At 45.0% G+C, this 25,660-nt stretch overlaps 1 protein-coding gene across 13 annotated transcripts in view; it reads right to left on the reverse strand.

Moving 5' to 3' along the window:
• Positions 1-25,660, reverse strand: part of LOC139752738 (epidermal growth factor receptor kinase substrate 8-like) — a 202,179-nt gene that overhangs the window by 71,726 nt on the left and 104,793 nt on the right. For all 13 annotated transcript variants that reach the window (XM_071668598.1, XM_071668593.1, XM_071668591.1 and 10 more), the window contains one exon: positions 20,901-21,075. In XM_071668598.1, coding sequence (XP_071524699.1) covers positions 20,901-21,075 — 175 coding nt within the window. The remainder of the gene's footprint in view (positions 1-20,900; positions 21,076-25,660) is intronic.

Below are 25,660 nucleotides of genomic sequence, written 5' to 3' on the forward strand. Positions count from 1 at the left end.
CACTCCACTGTAGAGATTCTGGCTGCAGCAAAATATTCACCGAGCTTACCACATCCTTCAAGAACCCTGCCCCAGGAAGCAACACATGTCCTCGTCTTCTCCACCTGGTGACGTCGTGAGGTGAAACATCTGGGCAACTGCCGCTGGTTAGTGCAGCGGGAGGTTGTTGAATACTACCGCTACTTGTGTGACGGCTGGCGAGGACCTTCTGTGCACTACATAACTTATGTGGCAAAGGCAAGCACCAGCTTCAAATACAAGTGACCATTATTTGCTTTATGTCCTCTCCAGCAACCAATCACCAACAGGTCATGATCCCTTCTCTCCATCCTACCAACGCAGGAGGTCATATATCACACACCCAACACCTGTGGTTCAAGCGCTACAAATATGTAAACAAAAAATTATATGTCCAGTTTTGGTAAAGGTCTTCCCCAGCGTGATAGCTCACACAGATCAAGAGCTGGGAGTCCATACGCCATGAAAACATACGACATGTGTTCGCAGATCTGGAATATCTGACACTTTCACAGGAATTCGTACCCGACACTGTTCATACCCAAGATAGTTACAAAGCTTACGACCAACCTTGAATATCTCCATTATCTTAGGGTTACTTCACACAACAAAACACCCGTCATCTGGCTTATATAACTAACAAGTCTTTCGTCATGGTAAATCCACCTATCTGTCTATCTACACACACACACACATATATATATATATTTCTTTTCATTCAAACTGTTCGCCATTTCCCGCATTAGCGAGGTAGCGTTAAGAACAGAGGACTGGGCCTTTGAGGGAATACCCTCACCTGGCCCAATTCTCTGTTCCTTCTTTTGGAAAATTAAAAAAAAACGAGAGGGGAGGATTTCCAGCCCCCCGCTCCCTCCCCTTTTAGTCGCCTTTTACGACACGCAGGGAATACGTGGGAAGTATTCTTTGTCCCCTATCCCCAGGGAAAATATATATATATATATATATATATAAACATGGTTTAAAATTCAGTGGTGTACAGGACAAATCAAGGGACTCTGTTCACCAATGAGTGACGATGGCTTCTCTCATGGTAACCTCTCACAGGGCTTCCCTGACCCGTGAGGTCATTTCTGCCATCACTCGTCTTTCACTTCTAATATTCTGAATAACGAACTTATATCTTAACTGAATAGCCGTGAACCAAGTTAATTGGTTGACAATAAAACATACAGTATAGTGCACAACTGGAAAGACCAAAACACACTTGAGGCCACGGTCGGAAAGCGATGATATTCCCTCACGAAGCCACACGAGCCGCAAGCGAACCCATCCTGGTTTACCAGAGAGATCCATCAGTATAATGTGGGGCCGGCCATGCTACACGCCCTCAAACCTAAACCATCATTCCTTTCTTCATAACAAACAACATCAAGTCCTTTAATTAACGTGATGCATATACCTGGAAAACTCCCGTGGCCCACTGAGGCCAACATCTTGCAAGGTCTTGACCGTACAACCCCTACCAGAGACGTGCTTTACGCAACACCCTGGCCACACCTGTAGCGTTACTACCCCCGAGCAAACATAGGTGAAGCAACACCCTGGCACCCATCTGCAGTATTATTCCCAGCAACATAAATGAAGCAACACCCTGGCCACACCTGTATTATTACCACTAACAACATAAAAGTGAAGCAACACCCCTGGCCTCACCAGCAAGATGAGTGAAGCAACAAAACTTAAAAGCCCCACCAACATAACGAGTGAGGCTACAGGACCTGCTGGCGACACCCGGCACCTGTCCGCCCTGAAGGGTGTCGTCGACCTCTGACCGTGAGGACTACATCACCTCACTGACACTCTCTTAGATCAAGGGTGATCTATCTTGTCCTCGAGCACCATTCCTTAATAAAGACAATGATTCCTCTATTACACGTATGAAGATAAATCGCTTTTACGCATCGTATTCTCATGGATAATCCGACTTCATACATATCTTACAAGGCAAACACGTTCAGTTTGCGCCTTGCCATAAAAAAAAAACACGAGGCTGAACTTAATTCCTCACATCCGCTATATGAGATTCCTGAGCACAACACTTCCCATATGGCGGTATGCTGCCCCTCCCACTATGTGGCATACCAGTCCTCCTATGCCTCACTCACCTAGGTAACCGATACTCGTGCCCCTAACTGACACTTTCTCACGGGTATCCTTACGTTCACAAGGAAACTAGGTTCATCGAGGCCACTTGAAAAAGACAGATAAATTTGATAAATTTCTTGTTATATTCGTACGTGTAGGCACCGATGTTCAGATGCTCCATACACACATACTTCAAAATGAGAGGGAGGTTCAAAGGGTAAGCCTACGGTGTGGCTGTAAGGTGGTGCAGGCAGGAACAGAGACAACATTCATCAAATGAAGCCGAGATGATGCCTTACGCACGTACACAAGCACCTTCACACATACATACGACCTGTGACAATGAAGACATACTAGATGTATTCTCCGCATCAAAGTCTTCCCGACCTTACAGATTTAGTCCCCAGCCTCCTAATAATATGCCCGCGCCACACAAGCCATTCTCAAGCGCAAAGGCTAATTGCAGTGGCAATGTAAGTGAAGGATATCCAAGATATTTCAAAAGTTCAACGTTAACTGTTTTTTGGCACTACACACGATGACTAACCTTCACACATATAGCTGAAGGAGAGCTGCCAGTGGTATTAATGCACGTACATTCCTGCCCTAAGAGAGTGCCTCAATTCATAATATTTAGCTTTCATTCCCACACATTTCACGAGAGAGGTATTACCAGTTTGATTCCACGATGCGAACTTTTCCTTTTTCAACGAGAGAACAAATGAGAGTAAGTTCGCCACTTCCTAACAGCGATACATCCCAATTCCTGTCACTCAAAAACGTGAAAGACTCTCGCACAAGAATCCAACATTTTTTTCGGCCATAACCGCCAAAGTATATGGGCTAATTATTCTCGCCAGGTACGGTTATATTATCACCTCAGGCGGCCATCTGCGTGTCATGGCAGAGGCTGGGGGGACTCCCAAGTCATTAACCAGGTGTGATGCCACTTTTGCTGTGGCGTCTGGACCTTACGGCGGGAGGGAGGGCGAGTGGTTCGTAACGGCACCTCGGCCCGCACTGTACACTTGAGTTCCACCGCAGAGATCTCCCTCGCTGTCACGCCTAACGCCACGGCTACCACCACATTCTACCTTCGGTGGAACCTGTGTCTGACACCCGCCGCTACACTACCAGGTCTTCAGCAGATGGCTGAAATAACAAGATCTCACGAAAACCACTTTGAAGTGTACACACCATTGTTCTGATGCCTTAATGGACATAATTGGACAGTCTGTCGTGACAATTCAAGAGGTAAGTGGTCTATTTCCCCCCCCCCCCCCAGCGGCAGTGGTAACGTGGTGCACACCTTAGCCCAGTGACCCTGCTGTTCCAGGCTGAAATGACCGCTGTGCTGTACCGCACAGCTCCTCCTCAACCCACAGTGCCACACTTGGCAGGCTTCTAACTGTTGCATCTTCCACCTGGGCCCAGTGAACAATCTGCTGCCGCACCTACAGCAGTTCCTACGTCAGACCCAGCACATGGAGCCTAACCAACAGACCCAGCAAGCAGACCTCACCACCCAACACCTACCGTGCCACACTGTAGCCCATTCCCCTACCCTACCCTCCATAGCACATCATCATGTGTAATGTCCCATGCTGCTCTGCTGTGAATATATATCGTCATCAAAGTCTAATCAGCACAGCTCGTCATCATTCTCGCAAGCATGCAAACCGAAATGAGGGTCAGGAAGAACTACTCTTATACAATGACACCAAGCGGCAGCATCTGGCGGCCCCAGGAACCACGACAGTACAGTGGAAGATCATCTGTGCGTGGCGTTCACACATCGACTAGTGGGTCGGGTCACTATGAGTTGCCACGTATAAAAAAAAAAAAAAATCTTCTAGAGACGGTATGACCTCCTCTCCCTTGTCCGAGCCAACGTTACTTTCCCTTTCCCTTTCCTCCACCTGTGACCCCACTGACTGATGACCCCATGTGTTTCTTCTCCTCTCGAGATGTTTTTCAAGAGTTAAGTTTCTCTCTAACTTGGAAAATTATGAGATTCATCCAAGCCCTGGACACTTAGAAAAAAAATCAAGCATCTTTCTGATCGTACCCTTTCCAAAATGAAAAAACAAAGATCACACACTTAGCAATTCTTAATACCATGGATGCCATCCAAGGATGTGGCCAAGGATGACATCGTAAAGATAAAAATAATCCCACAAGGTGATATATACAGGTACGAGGTCATGGATCACCAAGATGATAATACAATGAGCACAGGAGGATGCTGAGGGTGAGGACTTACTGAAGAGAAGTTTAGGCTTACTGTTGCTGGTGTCACTCTCGAGCTTGACCTCGGACTCTTCAGGGACCACCTCCAGCTCCTGGGCTCCCATCCTGCCGCTGGTGCCGCGCCCGCACCTGCCTGGATGCCCTCGGTCCGCTCCACTAAACAACTCCAGCCAGCGAAGAGGATCTGCCTTTCGGCTTCGGTGCAGCGAACGTGTCAGTAGCAAGGCGGCAGCAAACACGTCTTTCCAGAAGTTAATCAACCGAGACAGCAGGACGTGTGTCCAGGCACCGAGCGACACTACAGACAGCCACTAACGTTACCAGTCAACCCGACCGACGTCGTCCACGGCGGTGTTTTGGCAAGGCGATGTAGGCGTGGGGAAGCGGGAGATCACACTGAGGCGGCCGAGGTGTGCAAGTGCCCCAGCCACCAGGCACCGGAGAGCTGGCCACGCCCCAACACGCAGCGTCCCCCTCACCCTCCCCCCTCCTTCCCCACCCCTTACACGCACCACTACCACTTCCCCACCATCCCCCTCCTCACACCATCTGGTGACTGCACCTCCACACACCGAGGGGGAGGTAGAGGATTAATCAGGTTCTACGTCCGACCATCGACCGATTAGTCTTTCTACTCCCGGTAAAAGTGGCACTCCAGTGACGGATGTAACTACGACGCCAATAACCGACATATTCCTGCCACAACATGAAGATTTACCAGCCTGTTGAGACTGAGGGCCTGACGTCGAGATGACCGGAGGGACGCTGCTGCATCGGACGTCGATCGGCAAATCCTTACACTTACCTGCGTAAGATTCTTTAGTAAAGCGCCCCTTGACGACGTGAAACCAGCATTCTGGACCGGTACCATACGATGGATCAGATTACCCGGGTCAGTCTACTGCTGGGTTACCTGGCCAGGGACCGTGTGGTGTCTCGCCACAGACATCCCGCCAACACCTGCCTACCACCCTATACAAGCATCTACCACCACACCACAGGCATCACCCACCACTACCCGCCTACCACCCTACACAGGTAGTCACCACCTCACCCCCACCTCCTCCCAAACACGACACTACCAACCACCCTAAACAGGTGTCATCACCCATCCCCAAACCACCCTCAACATCCTGTCCCTGAATTCCTCCTCAGTGCCTAATCCTGTGTCTACCGCTGGAGTGTCCAGGGTTGGACGCCAGTACCTGCAGAGGCGGCCGAGGATGTCACCACCTGGAACGGTGGCGGCGCCCGCCTAACCCAGAACACGTCCGCAGTGAGAAATTCAACGTGACGGCACCAAAAGCCATAGCGTAATAAAAATGTACAAATTTCCGAACGCGACATCAAGTCAAACTTCCTAGTACACTTTTGTCTTGCGAACAACACGGTGCTAGCACATCCGAGAGCCACACAAAATGTAAGATTTAATTACCACAGTAACTCAGCATGTGCAAATAACAACACAAAAATACGTAATATGAAAAGCTACTCTACAGCCAAGGATCGACGTTTACAATGCTCACTAACACTGCAAAACATGAAGCTTACACGCGATTAAAGTTCCGAAGCTCCGAGTCCGAATGAAACATTTGTGAAGCGACCGTCTGTAGAAGGATGGAACCGAGGGATGCCAGCCCAACCTCTAGAGCCAAGTCAACGTCCCATAGCGATACACAGATACCAATTAATGAAATACCCTGAGACGCACGTCCTCGCCCTTCCCACCATCATCATCTATCAGCACGTCTCCTGAATATGGTGCGCCATGGTTCAGCGGCAACTGAATTGAGAAAATGAGCGCAGTTGATGATGGGAGAGAGGCGAGTCGGTAATGTGTGAAGCAGTGTCGACGGAGCGCCACGCCCCTGCTCATCAGCACAATGGTCTTGGTACACACGAGGCGTAAACACCGCTACGGCTTATGGAGCGATGTACGACTCGCCACCACAGCCCTGAGGCACGCCAGCCACGGATAGGGTCCCCTCCATCACAACTTACCACCATCGTCTACGACGCACCTCAGATACATCCTACTCGAACGTATATTCAACTCATTCTAATCACAGCTTAACCAACTGCCCTGGGCAGTTCGCGAATACTGGTGCGACTTCGCCTCTGTACTCCATATAAACAGTGTAGTGCTTGCTAGCTTACATGCAAGCGACGGAATCGTAGACAATATTCTCCGCGATTAATATGTGCAGTAATCATCGCCATTTATCAGATAATCACTTCCAGTGCGCACGGATTTCCAAGGATATCTACAACTTTTTTTTTGGTCGCAAGTGTGCGGGAGGTAGATCTTCGACAGCTGCCACATAACGGGTTGTGTTGTTCCCTTATCTCAACGTGGAGCAAGTCGGACTGATAGCGACGGTGCTGATCAGCAGCCAATGCGACCTACGCCTCCGGCCACCACCAGTTCAGCAACGTCCCTGGATATACCGCTCGGACATGACAGCGATTCACAGAGCTTGATGACCAAAAGCACGACTTTTTGGTCGTATCACGGCAACAAATACTAATGTGGCTCTGCTAATACAGAACTCCTAATCTGAATCAAGAAATTCTCGGTACGTTACTCCAGCCTTTCTCTTACGATCACAAGCTTAAAAAGAATGCACACCAACAAAGCAATAGTTCATCTCGAAGCTTAACCTCGTCTAACTGCTAACTGCATACAGGAGCACCGCTGAAGCACACTATCATCAGATAAAGCTGCAGGGCTCTCTGCCGGAGGCCACATCTGTGCATACGAGAAAAAAAAAATTGTGAATGGAGAAGGTCGGTTGGGTATGGTCCATTCAAGTACATGACAAGGACCCAAGGCTGGAAATAACGACGTACAGTCGAGGCCATATGGATTAACCCGCTTCCGATCTCTGGTACAAACCATGTATTATGTCACAGAGACATACCAAGATGATGATCATTCCGATCTCTGGTACAAACCATGTATTATGTCACAGAGACATACCAAGACGATCATCATTCCGATCTCTGGTACAAACCATGTATTATGTCACAGAGACATACCAAGATGATCATCATTCCGATCTCTGGTACAAACCATGTATTATGTCACAGAGACATACCAAGATGATCATCATTCCGATTCTGGTACAAACCATGTATCATGTCACAGACACATACCAAGATGATGATCATTCCGATCTCTGGTACAAACCATGTATTATGTCACAGAGACATACCAAGATGATCAACATTCCTCCGGGCACGGGGGTGAACGAGAGATTTCTTAACCCTCACCACTGCCCACAGCGACAGAGGATGTACCACGCACACTCTCAGGAGTCGACAGGCGGGTATCAAGATGATAAATGTAAACCTCAATGAGCGTGAAGCTGATGAGATCTAAACCGACGGGTTGGCTGACCCACACTGGGAATGAAGTCACTAGTGGCCTGGTGAGAAATAACAGGATTTGCAAACCAGGAAAAGAAACGTCCACCTCCGGGACGGTGCATCACCAACACAAGGCAGTCACTGTGGTCACAATAACCCCCTCCACTGCCACACCTCCACCCCAACTGAATACCGTTAGCGACGATGAAAATGTTTCGCATTCTATAAAATAACGATTCTGCTAATCATACATAACAACCTGTCATTACAGGACCGAAATAATCAAGTTATCACTGCCTTCATTTTCACGTGAGCACTGGCCCACGTCCCGTCCCATGGTGTTAGTGGCAAACGACGTAGCCCACAGAGTTAACAGGGTGAACGATACTGACCAGTATCAAATGAAGTCCACAGAATATATCAACAATATAATTAAGACACAATACCAACACTAACGAAGACTACCTCTGGGCAAGCAAAGGAAATGGTGTATCTGGTTAAAGGAAGTATAAGGGAGGAGGTGATCGGTGCAGGGATTGTGTTTCACCGCAAGATTAAGGCTTGAAGGCTCGTGTCCATAACAAGTGTAGGTTGTATCAACAAGATCTGGGTACTGGCATCCATGACGAGCAGGTGTTGTGCCAACAAGGATAAGGCTTGGATACTTGTATCCATGACAAGCAAGACTGTAACAAGAGCCAAAAAGGAAGTATCGTCACTGGTGAAGATGATGGTCAAAGTCGTGATCATCGTTTCCAAGAAGGCAACTGAGGATACAGGGGAAATGTGGCAACTTGCATGTTCCCGCAGCCAACTTAGCACGACTGGCGAAGTTCCCCATCCAAAAAAAATATCAAGGTGATGTTCCCCAGCCGGAAAAAAAAAACAAAAAAACTCACTGCACGCTCAGGCTTAAGAAGCTGAACTCAACAATCTTATCAACAGAGTTGATCTTACCAGGAGTGTATACGTATATTCGGAGAACTACGGTACTTTTTTTTTTTTTTAATGGCATGTCCCGAGAGAGAGAGGAGGTGAGGCAATACCTGACACATCAGCGCCTCGGGACGTCAAACGAAAAATGAGTGAGAGTGGCAAGGGTGGGCTGGCTAGTAGCGGTCGTACCCATCCACAGCAGGTCGGGGCAAGTGGCCTTCGCGTACAACACGCCGGACGCCCACTAAGCCTCCTCCCCCAACCACACCACCAGCCCCAGCCTACCCTTCGCCGCTAAGCACTACACCTACGCAATTGACAAAAAAAAAAAAAAAATCATTTGATCATTTTGATAATGACTGATTAACTCAGACACCGACGTGAGCGCCATTACCTGGACGGACGGGTCTCTTCTCTCCTCCCCCAGAACACGAATCGTGTTCACCCACTAACCATCCAGATATCTGTTGACAATGACATACAACCCTCCAGGCCTCTCCTTCAAGAGCTTGTGTCATATACTCTAGGGTGACATGATCAAACCGTGTGTTGGGATCGAGTATCATTACCACCACACAGCCCCCAGGGTAGTACCGTCAGACCCCTGGGACCAAACCCATGGACCATCATAACGTAGTCATCCCTGGTAACATGCTGGACTTCCGTTCACGAACCCATTCTCTCGTTATCGTCCATTCCGTCAAGCCGGGTATCAAAGTCTCGAGGATCGTCATCCGGGCGACATCAGCGGTTTGGTCCTCAAGGTCAGTGAGCCCGGGGTTAGGCACTAGCTCACTAACCCCAAAGCTGGTATCTGGGTCACATTCCACCCCTCATCAGCGACGTCACTCCCCTACAATCATCAGTATCGTACGTACACAAGTTCCTTTCCTCACTCGCCGCCAGTGGACAATACAAAGAGGACCTGAGGCCAGCCGAGTACCAGGAACCATCATATCCGTGGCGGCGTGCCATCAGCTGAAGGTGGTGGCCCTGTACACGTCCTACCCCCAACAGTCGTTAAACCTATCGCACAAGCCAAACAAATTACTGATGTGAATTCATTTCCTAAGGTGAATGAAAAGTCTCAAGTTTCTCAAAAACTAACTTGGTCCCGACGACACTGATATTCTCTCTGGATATATGAATATTAAACAAGACATGGCAGATACTGCGACACGCTCCGTCTGGGCAACCCATTTATAATCACAAAACTCACGTCTCAAGCTCTCCTACACTCAGGCTTCACTTGGATACAGTAGACAAGAGATCTAAGATTCATTCTTCACGGATTTCTGCTCATGTGTGTATCATAATATTCGGCGAGTCCTTCTACAAGAAAGATGATCATAAAAGAAAAAAATTCTCTTAAAAACGGAATAAACAGGTTATTTGCCAGTCATTCCAAGCTACCTCTGCCAAACTGTTCCACTGATGGGCATAATCACATCAGTTTTAATCATCGTAGTTTCCATGCCTTTTAGTCACCCGATTCAGGCTAGATTAATATTTCGAACAAAACATTGATTTTCAAAGGAAGAGAATTTCTAAATCAAGAACAGGTAGGAATATGGTCATGAAGAGCAGGTAAGTATGTAGTCGTCATATGACTCTCCTGTTCTATTTACAGATGAGCGTTACAACTAACGTCAGCAGCTGGAGTGATGTTGACTTCGTTACAAAGATACGAGTGTTAACTCTCATCTCAACTCCCCGGCAGGTATTAAAAGACGTACCAAACCGTAAGCGCTCTTCTCAGTATATATGTGCAGGTAACAATGGCACCCACGTGCGAGGAGGAGAGTGGAGGCGTGCGGGAACAGTTAGTGGTGCAGCAGCAGGAGGCGCTCCTGTGCCGCCAGCCATCCTGACACGGGAGGGTGAGAGGGAGATGGTTCCCGTTATCAGTTGAATACGCTATTTCCCCTGAGCCAATGCGACCTAAATCTAATTTCGGCCGATCGTCATCCCTTGTACACTAATTAATTACACCAAACTTTACGTTATAAAGATTTATGAGAGATTTATCTAGTTTCTCTTAACTCTGCGAAACCCGGGGGCTTCGTCGAAACATTCTGACAAGTGTTCATGCAGGGTCGGGAGCTGGAAATGCGAAGCCTGACAACCCATGAAGATGAGAATGAACCTCACGAACGTCTGCGGCTCCGTTGATCACTTGTATGAGCCTCATCATCACGCACTGTTGATCCGTCCCGCAGACATGTGACGTATCACTGTTTGATTCAAACCCCAACGACTCCTGAACCATAGTTCCGGTACTGTTTCATATGATGATACGAAACGAGGATTCTCGAGGCTTTTAGCATCAACAAACACGAGCGAGTGGTGGTACAACCATGAGATTGACTGGGTGACGAGACACAAATATTGTGACAGTGGTAACATAACTCTGTGTGACTGGTGATACGACAATGTATGTGAAACATGACAACAGCGTGTGTATGATGACACATGCATCATGTACATAATGACAAGACAGTGTGGATGGTGACAATTTTGTCTGTGGAGGTTGAAACACAATGTGGTCGTGGACGCCAATATACAGTACGTGGATGGTGACAACATACAGTGGGGGCACCAGGTGTAGTGCTGTCTCTAGGTGACCTTCAACCGTAAGGTCAGGTAACCACCGGAAATGTACCAGTTGACTTGTAACTTTCACTTTCAAAGTATTTACGTACGTACGGCAGAAGTGTGGTCGTGTCATTTCATGCCCAACCTGTACGGTGACAGTGTTTCCTAGGGGTGTGTATAGCCATCCGCCTGTACCACCTGGGGAGGTCGTTACTTCATACACAAGAAAATCTTAAAAAAAAAATGATTATATCAGGAATGACAAAATATGAGAAGAGGGCGGGCAAGTCCTGTGGCCGGAATGCAGGGAATACGGCAAAAGCCATGTGATTAACGAGCAATTCGTGGCGACCCTTGCGTATGATGGTTGGAACTTTGGCCTGACCCATAGGGGTCTTAAAAGGTCACACTATCAAGAGAAAAGGGTCGTGCCGTCGTGCTCAAAGGGTTAACGCAACGAGTTTTCGATCTTGAATGAAATCATTTCCTTGCTAAATCCTCACATGGGGTTGAGGAAAAAAATACCCCAGGCTGCCGTGACCAACTTCATTGTAGGCACACAGTCAACAAATGTCCACTGTGACCACACAATGTCCAACAACTGTGCACTAAAACCAAAACCTGTTAAACAAGTGTTCGCTACGACCACACATTCAATTGTTCACAGCAACCACAGTCTAACAACTGTTTACTACAACAAAGTTTAACAATTACTCACAACGACCACACACTGTTAAGCAGCTGTGCACTAGGACTAATTAAACAACTGTTCATTACGGCTATACAGTGTTAAACAACTGTTCATTACGACCATATACTCAATAAAAAACTATACATTGCAACACATTCTGGCATACGGCTATTCAGTACCACAACACCCATCAAAGATGAACTTTACTACGACAAAATACTGCCACAATCAACTGTCTACGACTACCATCCATGAACTGTAACAGTAAAGAGCTACTACAACGACCATACAGTGTTAAACAACTGCCACAACACAGTCAACTTGTCCTCTGCTAGTACATACATTCAAACAACAGTCCCCGGACACCTGAACACAGGCCAAGATCTGCCACCGAAGACGATGGCCAGGACCCGTCCAGCAACATCAACCATTGGCTAAAGTTCGGCCTTTAAGACTCTTGTAATAGATTATGAAAACGGCGCGAAATTTTCATCAACAGGAACAAAATAAAGCCATATGAAAATGAGTAAAAACCTACAGAATATCCCGAGACCACTTTTTACCTAAAACAAAAAGACAAAACGTCACCCCATAATTAAAATGGATATCAGATTGATTAAACTTTCAGTATGATGAACAAAAAATCCCTGAACCCAGCAAGGAGTCCGTGTAATTGAGGTATAAAAAAAAATTAAAGTTATGATAAGCAGAGGCTCTGACTCACAGTTCGTGAAGAAGCCGTCTCTCATGAAGCCCATCGTGACGTCGGCAGTGGCCACAGGATCCTGCCTCGGTGAGGTTGAAGGTGTGGACGGTGTGACCACAAGGATCCCCCCTTAATGAACTGGAGGTATCGCTGGCGGTGACCACAGGAACCTCACTCAATGAGGATGGGGGCACTGGCGGTACGGCCGCAGGATCGTGCCTCACTAGTGATGCCCTTAACACGCCGCTCACACACCACACTAATCCTCACTTGCCCCTTGATTAACACTAGTGCATCTTCGTATCTTCTTTTTTCTACAAGTATGTCTCAGTCTACTTCTATAAGTCACAAATATTGCTACCTGCTGTCCACAAATACTGTATATAGAGACAACTTGTACTAGGTCTCTCAAGCCTTCCAAAGACAAAGTACTACCAAACCTGTTTTCTAGGGTAGTTGTGTGTTTCTTTAAATGGAGATGATCGCTTCATATACCGCCAGTCGGTACATATACACGATCCTCTTTTGAGTCGGAATGCGCGTTAATAACCGCGAAAACACACTAACTTCAAAATGGAAGCCAATCTAACGGGACCAAAGCCACACACAGTAAAAGATAAATGAAAAGAATATAAGTAAGAAGTTCTCACAGACCAACCGGCCAAACAAGTCATCATGAAATACAGATAAACCCGAAAACGAAAAGAAAAAAGAAAAATAACCGAACAAGAAAGCATCGAGAGCAAAGGCGAGGGAGTCTATCTGTCCGGGGTCAGCAACGGCTGTCGAACTTGGGTAGCCTGACACATCTAGGTTTGTGAGACCCGGCATGACGAACCATGAGAAAAACTAGGAACAAAATGAATGAGGAAGAGGCAGTAAGATGAGGAAATATAATGAAAACTGGGAACAGAAAAAGGCTATGAAAAAAGCAAGGAAAAACGAACCGCAAGCGATATAAAAACAAGCATATACAAGAAAAAATCTGGGGAAAAGGCAAGAAGGATCACAGAAGTTGAAGCAAGAGCGTGATGCAAGAATGAAAGTTGTAGAGAGACAAAAAAAAAAAGAAAAAAGAACTGGACGGAGCTGGAGGAGAAATGAACAAGGAAATGGAAGGAGAAAGGAAGAGGACGCACGAGTCAAAAACTGAAGTGAAGCGAAGAACATGTGTGGAAGAGAGTGAGCAGCAAGACGGAAGGTACGCCGCCAGTCAGGCGTGCTGCCCACCTCGGGGTCATTGTATCGCTCAACAAGCAAGGTCCACCTCCGACTCTACACCTCCATCTTTACGATGCTGACACTCAACCCATGCACTCCAACAGGCTGGTCTGTCAAATATCCGTCTTTCTTAAGTAAATAAATTTGTAATTAGCAAACTTCTTTCCCTTCTCTCAATGAAGAAATGATGCATATCGGGAGGTTATATCCTGATTATGCTAACTCACAAGGCCTCAGCACTATGTAGATATTTTATAGTAAAGTAAATTAATCCAGAGGGCATCACTTGGCGCGCCAACACAGATTAAACAAATATTTTCCGGTTCTGCCACACGGGGTCTTCTCATAGATGGAAACAACACAATCAACAGTTAATAACTGTTCTTCATGTGGCGGCTTGCCCCTAATACAACTAACAACGTACACGTGAATGCCAGCAACAAACAGGAACAGAATGTGAAGAGGAGCTGAATTTTCCACGGCATCGCTGGCGGACCAGTTGTTTACCTGCCCTGACTGGTTAGTGGCAGCGGCCAAACGTGTAATATAATCACCAATATATGATATGATTCAGCTGAAACGCGACCGGCAATGAACGGGAAGAAACACCGATAACACCCCCATCATGGCACTCCTTATGCAAGCCACGCAAAACACGGGGAATGATCTTTTTTATCTGATTTCGATCCCTTATAACCACACTGAAGATTTTCGTCAGTCGGGAAGTCCTTGGGCAAGTCAACAGGGAGGCGCAGCGTTACCGAAAAGAAAAAAAAAAAAAAAAAACTCCAGCAGTGTTGGGAGGCTCTCCCGCACGCTGCAGTCTCGCCAAACGCACCGGTATCAGAGATATCCTGAGCGGCACGGCGCCTCAGTAACACTGAAGTGCTTCCCTGCGTCCTGGTCCTCTCCCGCCACCCACACTCCCCTCCCTCCTCCTCCTCCTCCACTGGTAGTAGCGGGTACAACAGCAGCAGCGCAAAACCCGGCCACAAGAACTACTCCAGAACGCTCGAACTCGTCATCGCCTCGAGCCTTCCCAAACATTCTTCCTCTTAAGAAGCAGTTCAGCTACTCACGCGGCAGATGTAACAGGTTGTGATGAAAAAGTTATCTACCATCTACATCTACCATGGAATTTTGTAATATATTACTGAACCGAGAATACTCAATTTTCTTATACATCAAAAACTCGTACATTCCTAATAGCAAAAAGCAAACAAACATATCCGTGTCTCGTTGGTAATATCCGCATGTGCACCAGTAGAGATCTGTTCACACAATGAGACAAAAGCATAAACGAGATTGGTTCAGTGAACCACGAGCGAACGACATCCATACTTGATCTATATAAGCCTCTCCCTTAGTCCCGTTAACACCTTGCAAGTGTTCAATGTCAACCGCTCACCAACATGACCCTTCCCATTACAATGACTAAATGAATGAACACACACACACACACACACACACACACACACACACACACACACACACACACACACAAGTACAGTGTACACAAATACTTTCACATCCGTGATAAACACACGTTTCAGAAGTCCCGACTCAGGTATAACTTACAGTTTACCTTTAGTTCATCAAATAGGTCAAACTGAACACTTGATGAAGTAAAGGGTAAATGATAAACTCTGCCCGTGAGTTCGGATTTTTAAAGCACCCTGCCTCCAGGCAGGAGACCTTGCAATGTTGACAGGTGTGACCCATGGCGGAAGTCACACATGTGTTGCACAATGAACACCCACAGTGGACGACATCATAACCAGCCATGATCCACAGTGGACGACATCATAACCAGCCATGATCCGCAGTGAACAACATCATAACCAGCTATGATCCACAGTGAACGACAATGATCACAACCAGCCATGATCCGCACTGAACGACATCATAACCAGCCATGATCCGCACTGAACGACATCATAACCAACCATGATCCATAGTGAACAACATCATAACCAGCCATGATCCGCAGTGAACATCATAACCAGCCATGATCCGCACTGAACGACATCATAACCATCCATGATCCGCACTGAACGACATCATAACCGGCCATGATCCGCACTGAACATCATAACCAGCCATGATCCGCACTGAACAACATCATAACCATCCATGATCCGCACTGAACGACATCATAACCGGCCATGATCCGCACTGAACATCATAACCAGCCATGATCCGCACTGAACAACATCATAACCATCCATGATCCGCACTGAACATCATAACCGGCCATGATCCGCACTGAACATCATAACCAGCCATGATCCGCACTGAACAACATCATAACCAGCCATGATCCGCTCTGAACATCATAACCAGCCATGATCCGCAGTGAACATCATAACCAGCCATGATCCGCACTGAACAACATCATAACCAGCCATGATACGCAGTCAATGATATCACCACCTGCCATGACTTGACTTCAAAGACCAATTATTCACTTGGAGATAAAAACTGTCCACCATTTCCGCCTAAGCAAAGGACAATCCCACGCCTGTTTTTGCGCGACCTTCACTTCTATTAGCCAAGCGGCAAGTTCAAGCTGTTCAAACCGAGGTGAGCAACCCTTCCTCTATCACTCTGATTAAGCTTTCAGTTTTTCCCCTGGCTCCTCAGGGTTCCACTAAAGTATCTTGACAATTATTGAAAACCTGCCGCCTTACTTTAGCGGAAGATATTTCTGTCTCTTCGTGCAAAGTGAACGATTTGGTACTTCCTGTGTATCATAATACCCATGGTATCGGAGCTAGCGTACCACAGATGTGCTACAATACCCATCCACGGCTCCGAAGCCTGAGTATCTCCAGTGGATCTCAACACACATGGTACCTGAGCTCTGTGCATCACAGTGGTCCTACTTCGTTATGCATGAAGCCAGCAACGTTGTGTGTGCCGCCTTGATCGCTGTACCACAGTCATTATCATTGCTTTGCAACCAAGTTCACTGCCAACACACCGTCGCCCACGGTATGACAGTTACTGTTATCATCATCATTTCCTTTATATCTGTGGTAGAGAAATCACCGATAACCTTGTGTGTCGTCATTAATGCCATCGCCTTATCGCGATCGTCATAGTGGATGTTGAAGGCCATGTTCGCCCCACCTCACTCCTCTAGTTTACATAACAGTGTAACAGATTCTTATGCATCAAGTCAAAGGTCGCGTCAGAGTAAAACGTTAGAGACAACAGTTGAACACACCGTCATTTACCATACAATCATACACCAAGTTTCTCACAAACACCTACTTTCCTCGGTAAGGTTAACGCCCGCACCAACGGTCAACATGATCACAGTCGGTGATGACTGATTCAGGCTCCAATATCACATCCACACAGGCGACTCCTTTATGCAACCTCTGCCACAGGGATATCTATGGAAGCTTTTTTGACAGACGAAAACGAGGCTCCATCATACGACGCCCCAGCCACAACACGGCTTAAAGCCGCCAGAATCCGCCCACTACAACACAAGATCCCACCCACAGCGCCACCAGGCCCAGCCCATCACGCCATAAGTCCCACCCACAACCCCACCAGGCCCTGCCCAACATGCCATTAGGCCCTGCTCACCACGCCATCAGGTCCTTCGTACCGCGCCTCCTGGCCCTGCCCACCACGCCACCGAGCCATGCCCATCAAGCCACGAGGATCTCCCTGATCACCGCGCCCACCAGATTTCATCCACCACGCCACAAGATCCCGCCCACTGCGTTACCTGACCTCGTCCAACACGTCCTGCCTACCACAGCACCATGGCATGCCTACCATGCCACCAAGCCCTGCCAACAAAGCCACAAGATCCATCCACCACGCCAACAGGCCCTGTCACCATGCCATAAGATCCCGCCCACCATTTCACCAGGCCATGCCCACAGCGCCAGCAGATCCCTTTCACCACCATGACCCGCCCATCATGCCACATGAGCCCGTGTACTATTTCACCGCAGTCAGCCCGTCACGCATTCTGGGACGTCGCGAAAACTCTTCCACCATGCTAACTCGTGTATGCTGCCAAAGCTCGAGAACCTTGCAAGCCACCCTAAATTTCCTACCACGTTCGCAACTCCCACAAAAAGCAGCTCACGCTCAGAAGACCTGCCGACCACGCCAGTAGCTCAAGCCCAAAGGACATGCCAACTCTCTCTCTCTCACACTATACAACCCACTAACTCTACACACTACACAACCCACTAACTCTACACACTCCACGACCCACTCTCTCACCACACCACACACACACACAATCTTACAATCTACACAATACACTCCCACACCCTCATGCAAACTACAAAACCCACTCCCACACTCTCGCACACACTACACAACCCACTTCCTCACCCACACACACTACATGACCCTATCCTACACCCCCACAAACAACACAACCCATTCCTACACTACACAAACCACTCCCTCATCTACATACACGGGCTACACAATCCATTCCCACACCCACACACAATTTCAAAACCTCACCCCTAAACTCTCATGATCTATATCTTTCACATCGTTCACATCCACCAACTGTCTTCATACCTTATTCCTACATCCATAATCAGTCTCTACACCTCAGTCCCAAACCCAAATACCATCTCCATACCTCACAACCATACCCATTTACTGTCCTCACACCTCACTCCTACACACTTAAAAGTCTAAATGCTTCACTACCAAACTATCTAACTGTTTACATATTTCTTTACCACGCAATTTACTACTCACCTACCAGTCATTCAACTGAAGCAATGCCCCACTGGAAATTTCTGAAATTCACCTCTTCCTGACCTGCAACTGCCTCTGAACTATAATGTCTTCTTATGTACCCAAGAGTCATACTAATACAAGTAAAGGCACTTTAAAGTCAAGCAAACTCATTTTTTTACCTTAAACTAATCCAATGCTTTTAACCCATCCATGGTTCATGGTGCACACATTTGTTTGTTCTCGAAGCTTCTGAATTTTTCCTTAGAAAGAACATTACCTGGATCCACAGGTGAATGCTGGCAAGTTATGTTCAGTTTAATGTGAAAGCAGGTTTTACTTCCCTTACTTTCATAAAGTAGAGCAATTAGTGCCTTCATTCAATCATCAAGCACCTGAGCACTTTTCCATGCTTACTTAAACACTTTTCAGATCCAGTCCAGAGCAATTCCACTTCCACTCTCCACCATCTCGCTTACCCTCCATTTATATCCTTACCTTTACTACTATTTTCATTTCCTACTTACTGCACTAAAGTACTTTGCAGAATACTTCTGGTGTTAATATGCACATATAAGGGACTGATTATAGTGTATCTAATAATCGATGAAGGGTGGTGTTACCAAAGTCTGTGCCTGCAAAACTGAAGCTTACTTTAAACTCAAAATACAAAAGTTATGAATATTCTCAAGGCATATATTCATAAAGAGATATTCAAAGGAAGAAGCTGTAACAACTTAACAACTTAACAATATAACTATTTTTCTTTTATGACCCCTTATATACTTGCAAGACCAATATTTATGTCCTGAACTAATAAGCAAAGTTAAAATCTGCATACCTGCAAGGATATCAGCAATCAACTTTCACAAATAAGCAGAATAAGCAATTCTGACAGAAACTTTAAGAGAAGACTGTGCATTTAATCATATCCATAAATGTCTTAGTTAATAAATTTGAGTGAGTGATGTTAAATCAAACTCCTCATCAACAAAAAAGAAGAAATCCATTTAGTTAAAGAGGAGAATCGAGGCAATCCACAGTAATCAAACTAAATAAACAAAACTTTGATATCCAGTGGATTTAAAGTTTTGAGACAATAAGGGAATAGAATATAGAAAAAGCAAGAAACCTACAATCTTAGAAACCAAAGACTCCAACTGCAACAACCTTTCCTTTGGCACACTTGTCATTACAGAACTTCAGACACGTATCCAAAACCCAACAGCAATACTAGCCAGAACAATAAACTGTGCATAAAAGTCTGGCTATCATAAAAATGGCTGCTGTCTGCACTAAAAAGATGCAATTACATAAATGAAACGAACAGTATTCACCAAATCAAGAGCACCAGCTTTGTTCATGCATTAAGTGTTTTGCAATTCATGTGTCACCACCTAAGAATAAGTGTGAAAGTTAAAACACACATATCACACTTTACTCCTTGTTTGCAAATAACTCTTGTACATGTAAATATGTGCTAACAAAACAGATAGCATACACTATATTACCTGTGTTTGTAACCACTCTAAAATGGAGAAGTATCTGTTGGGCACTTTAAAGTGACCCCTCAAATTTCTATCAGATTAGCTACAGCTGAAATTCAAGTGCCTGGATGTAAGCCTTGGTATGCATGCATGCATTATGGAAAGCAGTGAAACTTGTTGCAATGTTAGACTGCAAACAGATACTTGCACTAATCTTACCTGCCATTAAACTGGATCAATAGTTACTACAACACACACACACTTTATGCAAATTACTAATTTTGAATTTCAAGAGGAAGAATATAAACATTACTACTTGGCTTCACCTATGTATTTACATTAAATCATTTCCTTAAGCAATCACAAAATAAATAAATGAAAATACATTTGCATTAAAAGGGCATGCCAGAAGTGAATCCATAAATATTCCATAGATAGCAGCCTTGAGGCCATAACATGAAACTAAGCAAGAAACTTGCTGCAATAAGAGCAATGAATGAATGAAATAAACTGTGTGATGAAATTATTGACATCGATAGGATACACAAATTCAAAAAGTTGCATGACGGAAAGTTCAAGGCATGGGATTTTCCATCTGTAAACTCTCCCTCTGTAATGTATAAATAGACAATCATAGATGTTTATTTACCATCACTGCTCTGTAAGCCATGCACATTATAAGTCAAAAGATGTAATTAATCACCATGCTTTTATGCTAAACTTTAGAACCACAGACATCTTAAAATCATTTATAGATTCACTTCTTGGAAATTTAAGATTCATTACTTACAAAAGTCACCTCTGTAGCCATTTGCTAATGGTGGTTCTGGAGCAGGTTCCTGAGGTGGAGGAGGGATGTGGTCACCTCGACTTCCCCTGGCTGCTCTACCTCGCCCTGACACACCTTTCCCAGACATAAACAGCTTCACATCCTCCACTACATCCTTAGCACTGATCCGCAGACACTACAATAGAAAAATCAGATTTTGTTTCATGTGACTAATGGCTAAAACAAAATGCCTCAATATAATCATACTATTTGGAAATGCTGATATATCTAAGTTAGTATTCACCAAAACAAAATCCATTAAAAAGAAAAATGAATCTAACATTAACCAGCTAATTTCAGTCCTTAATATCACAATGTATCCTCTTAATCCTAAAGGCTTCGAATGCTGGATCCTCCAAAGCCCAGAAATTTGAAAATCTGTTAGTGTCCACTTTACTGAAAAAACAAAATGCATAATTCCAGGTAGATAACATTTTATCCTAGTAGTGTAATTAATGATGCATAATTTTCTCCCATAACCGAGGATATGTCCAAAACCCATCCCAGATTGTCCTGCTTTGGGATGGAATACTTCCCAATTGCGACACCCTTGCACACTAGTTAGTCCAGGTTTGGGAGGATACACTATACATAATTTGCCACTTTACAAATGGATATAGATTCAAAATTCATATACAAATAATGCTGAAGGAATCACAGGAGTAGGGCCCTTTCAACTTTTGCAGTTTCAAAATTACCATCTTTTTACACATTTAAAATATATGTTCTCATAAAACTCAAGAAAAATTCTGAGGTTATTGTCTAGACACCTCCCAATTCAGGGGTGGACTGAAGGGTGCTCTTGAAAATAATCTAAGCATTCTAAATTTTATGCCTAAACACCAGATATACTTTAATCTACTCAAACTAGTTATTTGTAAATATGTGTTAAATCCAGGTGAGGATATTCCCTCGAAGGCCCAGTCCTCTGTTCTTAACGCTACCTCGCTATCGCGGGAAATGGCAAATAGTATGAAAGAAAGAAAGATGTGTTAAATCAGCCACACAATAGCAAAAAGCACCTTATTACAAACATCTGCAAATAAGAAGTTAAATAAGCTGTAAGGAAGGAGTACATAATGTTACAATATACAAATATGTTTATAATATGTTTTTTCATTCATTTCCTTGCATATCACTAAAAGCATTTAAGATGAGCAGGAGCTGAGGCTGGAAATCCTCTTTACCTGTATCAATATTTTCCATAGTTAGGAAAAGGAAGGAGCCATATTAGGATTTTTCCCTAAAGCTAAGAACAAATAACTTAGCCCTTCGGTAAAATTCCTTACTTGACTCCCCTTTGTTCCTTCTTTTGGAAAGTAGTGATAAAAGAGGGGTAGATTTCCAGCCTACAGCTCCTGCCCATCCTAGATGCTTTTGGTAATATGCAGGAGACGTGTTGGCAGTATTCTTTTTCCCTTATCCTCAGGAATAGCTTCTAGGAATATCAACATTTCTATGTAATACTGATATAAACTGTGGTGGTGAAAGAGGGGTGAAGTCAAGCATAGAGTATCAAAATGGTGAAGCACATTATGGCTCTTGGAGTGGTAGAGGATATGTAGTAAACCAGGTCTTTACTTTGAAGAAATTGTGTGAGAAATATTTCAAAGTGAACTGTATATGGCATTTACAGACCTGGAGATAGCATAAGGTTGATAGAGATACCTCATGAAAGGTGATACAAATATATGAGAATATGACATGGGAGGAAAGCAACTAAATGAAGTGAGCAGTTTTTACCAAGAAAGTAATGCAGGTGTGCAAGTAGAAGAACGGGAGTAGAGCGAGTAGCGCCAGATGAAGGTGGATCTCCTTCAAGGGTGTGAGATGTTATCATGACTTTTTAATTCTTTTATGGAGTGGGTAATGAGGAAGATACATGACACTGTTGTGGAGTGAGGGGCAAATCTACAGTATGCTGGAAGTAGAGGGGGCAGTTAATTCAGCCTGTTGCAGTTTGCAAATATGACTCCCTAAGTTTCTTTAGAAGATGAAAGCCGGCAAGGCAGCAGGTTTGGATGGTATTGCAGTGGAATTTATTAAAAAAGGGGGTGACTGTATTGTTGACTGGTTGGTAAGGTTATTTAATGTATGTATGACTCATGGTGAGGTGCCTGAGGATTGGCGGAATGCATGCATAGTGCCATTGTACAAAGGCAAAGGGGATAAGAGTGAGTGCTCAAATTACAGAGGTATAAGTTTGTTGAGTATTCCTGGTAAATTATATGGGAGGGTATTGATTGAGAGGGTGAAGGCATGTACAGAGCATCAGATTGGGGAAGAGCAGTGTGGTTTCAGAAGTGGTTGAGGATGTGTGGATCAGGTGTTTGCTTTGAAGAATGTATGCGAGAAATACTTAGAAAAGCAAATGGATTTGTATGTAGCATTTATGGATCTGGAGAAGGCATATGATAGAGTTGATAGAGATGCTCTGTGGAAGGTATTAAGAATATATGGTGTGGGAGGAAAGTTGTTAGAAGCAGTGAAAAGTTTTTATCGAGGATGTAAGGCATGTGTACGTGTAGGAAGAGAGGAGAGTGATTGGTTCTCGGTGAATGTAGGTTTGCGGCAGGGGTGTGTGATGTCTCCATGGTTGTTTAATTTGTTTATGGATGGGGTTGTTAGGGAGGTAAATGCAAGAGTTTTGGAAAGAGGGGCAAGTATGAAGTCTGTTGGGGATGAGAGAGCTTGGGAAGTGAGTCAGTTGTTGTTCGCTGATGATACAGCGCTGGTGGCTGATTCATGTGAGAAACTGCAGAAGCTGGTGACTGAGTTTGGTAAAGTGTGTGGAAGAAGAAAGTTAAGAGTAAATGTGAATAAGAGCAAGGTTATTAGGTACAGTAGGGTTGAGGGTCAAGTCAATTGGGAGGTGAGTTTGAATGGAGAAAAACTGGAGGAAGTGAAGTGTTTTAGATATCTGGGAGTGGATCTGGCAGCAGATGGAACCATGGAAGCGGAAGTGGATCATAGGGTGGGGGAGGGGGCGAAAATTCTGGGGGCCTTGAAGAATGTGTGGAAGTTGAGAACATTATCTCGGAAAGCAAAAATGGGTATGTTTGAAGGAATAGTGGTTCCAACAATGTTGTATGGTTGCGAGGCGTGGGCTATGGATAGAGTTGTGCGCAGGAGGATGGATGTGCTGAAAATGAGATGTTTGAGGACAATGTGTGGTTTGAGGTGGTTTGATCGAGTGAGTAACGTAAGGGTAAGAGAGATGTGTGGAAATAAAAAGAGCGTGGTTGAGAGAGAAGAAGAGGGTGTTTTGAAGTGGTTTGGGCACATGGAGAGAATGAGTGAGGAAAGATTGACCAAGAGGATATATGTGTCGGAGGTGGAGGGAACGAGGAGAAGAGGGAGACCAAATTGGAGGTGGAAAGATGGAGTGAAAAAGATTTTGTGTGATCGGGGCCTGAACATGCAGGAGGGTGAAAGGAGGGCAAGGAATAGAGTGAATTGGAACGATGTGGTATACCGGGGTTGACGTGCTGTCAGTGGATTGAATCAAGGCATGTGAAGCGTCTGGTGTAAACCATGGAAAGCTGTGTAGGTATGTATATTTGCGTGTGTGGACGTATGTATATACATGTGTATGGGGGGGGTTGGGCCATTTCTTTCGTCTGTTTCCTTGCGCTACCTCGCAAACGCGGGAGACAGCGACAAAGTATAATAAAATATAAATATAAGTTTCTTTAGAAAGTATTCAAACTGATGTTAAAGTAACCTGTGTTGACCAAAACCTGTGATATCCTTAGTAGTTCTCAGTCCAGGAGAGGCCACAAGAGATATGATTTCAATGCTCTACAGACATATGGCTACGTGATACTTTCCTTATGGTTGTCAGTACACAATCCACTACTGAAATACCAAATAGTATCCATCACTTTCCTGTAAACATCAGTTTAAATCATTTTTCAACAGCTGTAACACAGATGTCCAGGAAGGGGATCATTTGGCAAATGCTTCTCTCCACAGAGAATTGGAGGCCTGACACTTCTTTCACATTCCCTCTACAACCAACAAGGGCTTCTAGGGTTCCAAAAATAATGAAATAATGTATAAAATATCTTTCCAAAAGATGAGGTCAGTGTCAATCGAGAGTAAATGACAATTACAATTTAAGTCAAAAATGGCCTCACGGATAAGAAAGAACATATTTTGTTCATTGGTGTGAGTGAAAGTACAACTGGGGAAAACCTCTCCAGAGAGTTTCATGACTATCATTCACCAATCTGGTTTGGACTCTCATAAAATGAAGAGCACTAATAAGTGCAGAGCTCTAGGGACTTAGGAGTGGACACAGCAACAGATGAACCATGGGAACATAAGCAAGTTATCCGGCTGACAAGGTAAGTAAGGTCCTGGTTGCATTAAGGCGTGAGTGCAAAGTGAGGGTGGTGTCTGTTATGCCAAAGACAGGTAAGCCTAAAGGTACAATAGTCCAAAATGTGATCCATAGAAGCAAATCTCAGGCCCTAAATGCAAATGAAAGAAAATGGGTGGAGACGTTAGAAATGAAACACCTAAAGCCAATGTGGTATGAGGTCAGTTGATTGTGTAAAAGCAAATGTAAGACAGAGTGTAGTAAGAAGTGCAGTCAGACTGAAAGGGGTGCCCAGAATCTGTTGAACTGGTTCAGATATATGGAGAGAATGAGCACAGAAACACTGGCTGAGAGAATCCATGTGTCAGAGGAGGAGACAGCAAGGGAAATGAGACCA

Source organism: Panulirus ornatus, chromosome 13, assembly GCF_036320965.1.
Source record: "Panulirus ornatus isolate Po-2019 chromosome 13, ASM3632096v1, whole genome shotgun sequence".
NCBI lineage: Eukaryota > Metazoa > Arthropoda > Malacostraca > Decapoda > Palinuridae > Panulirus > Panulirus ornatus.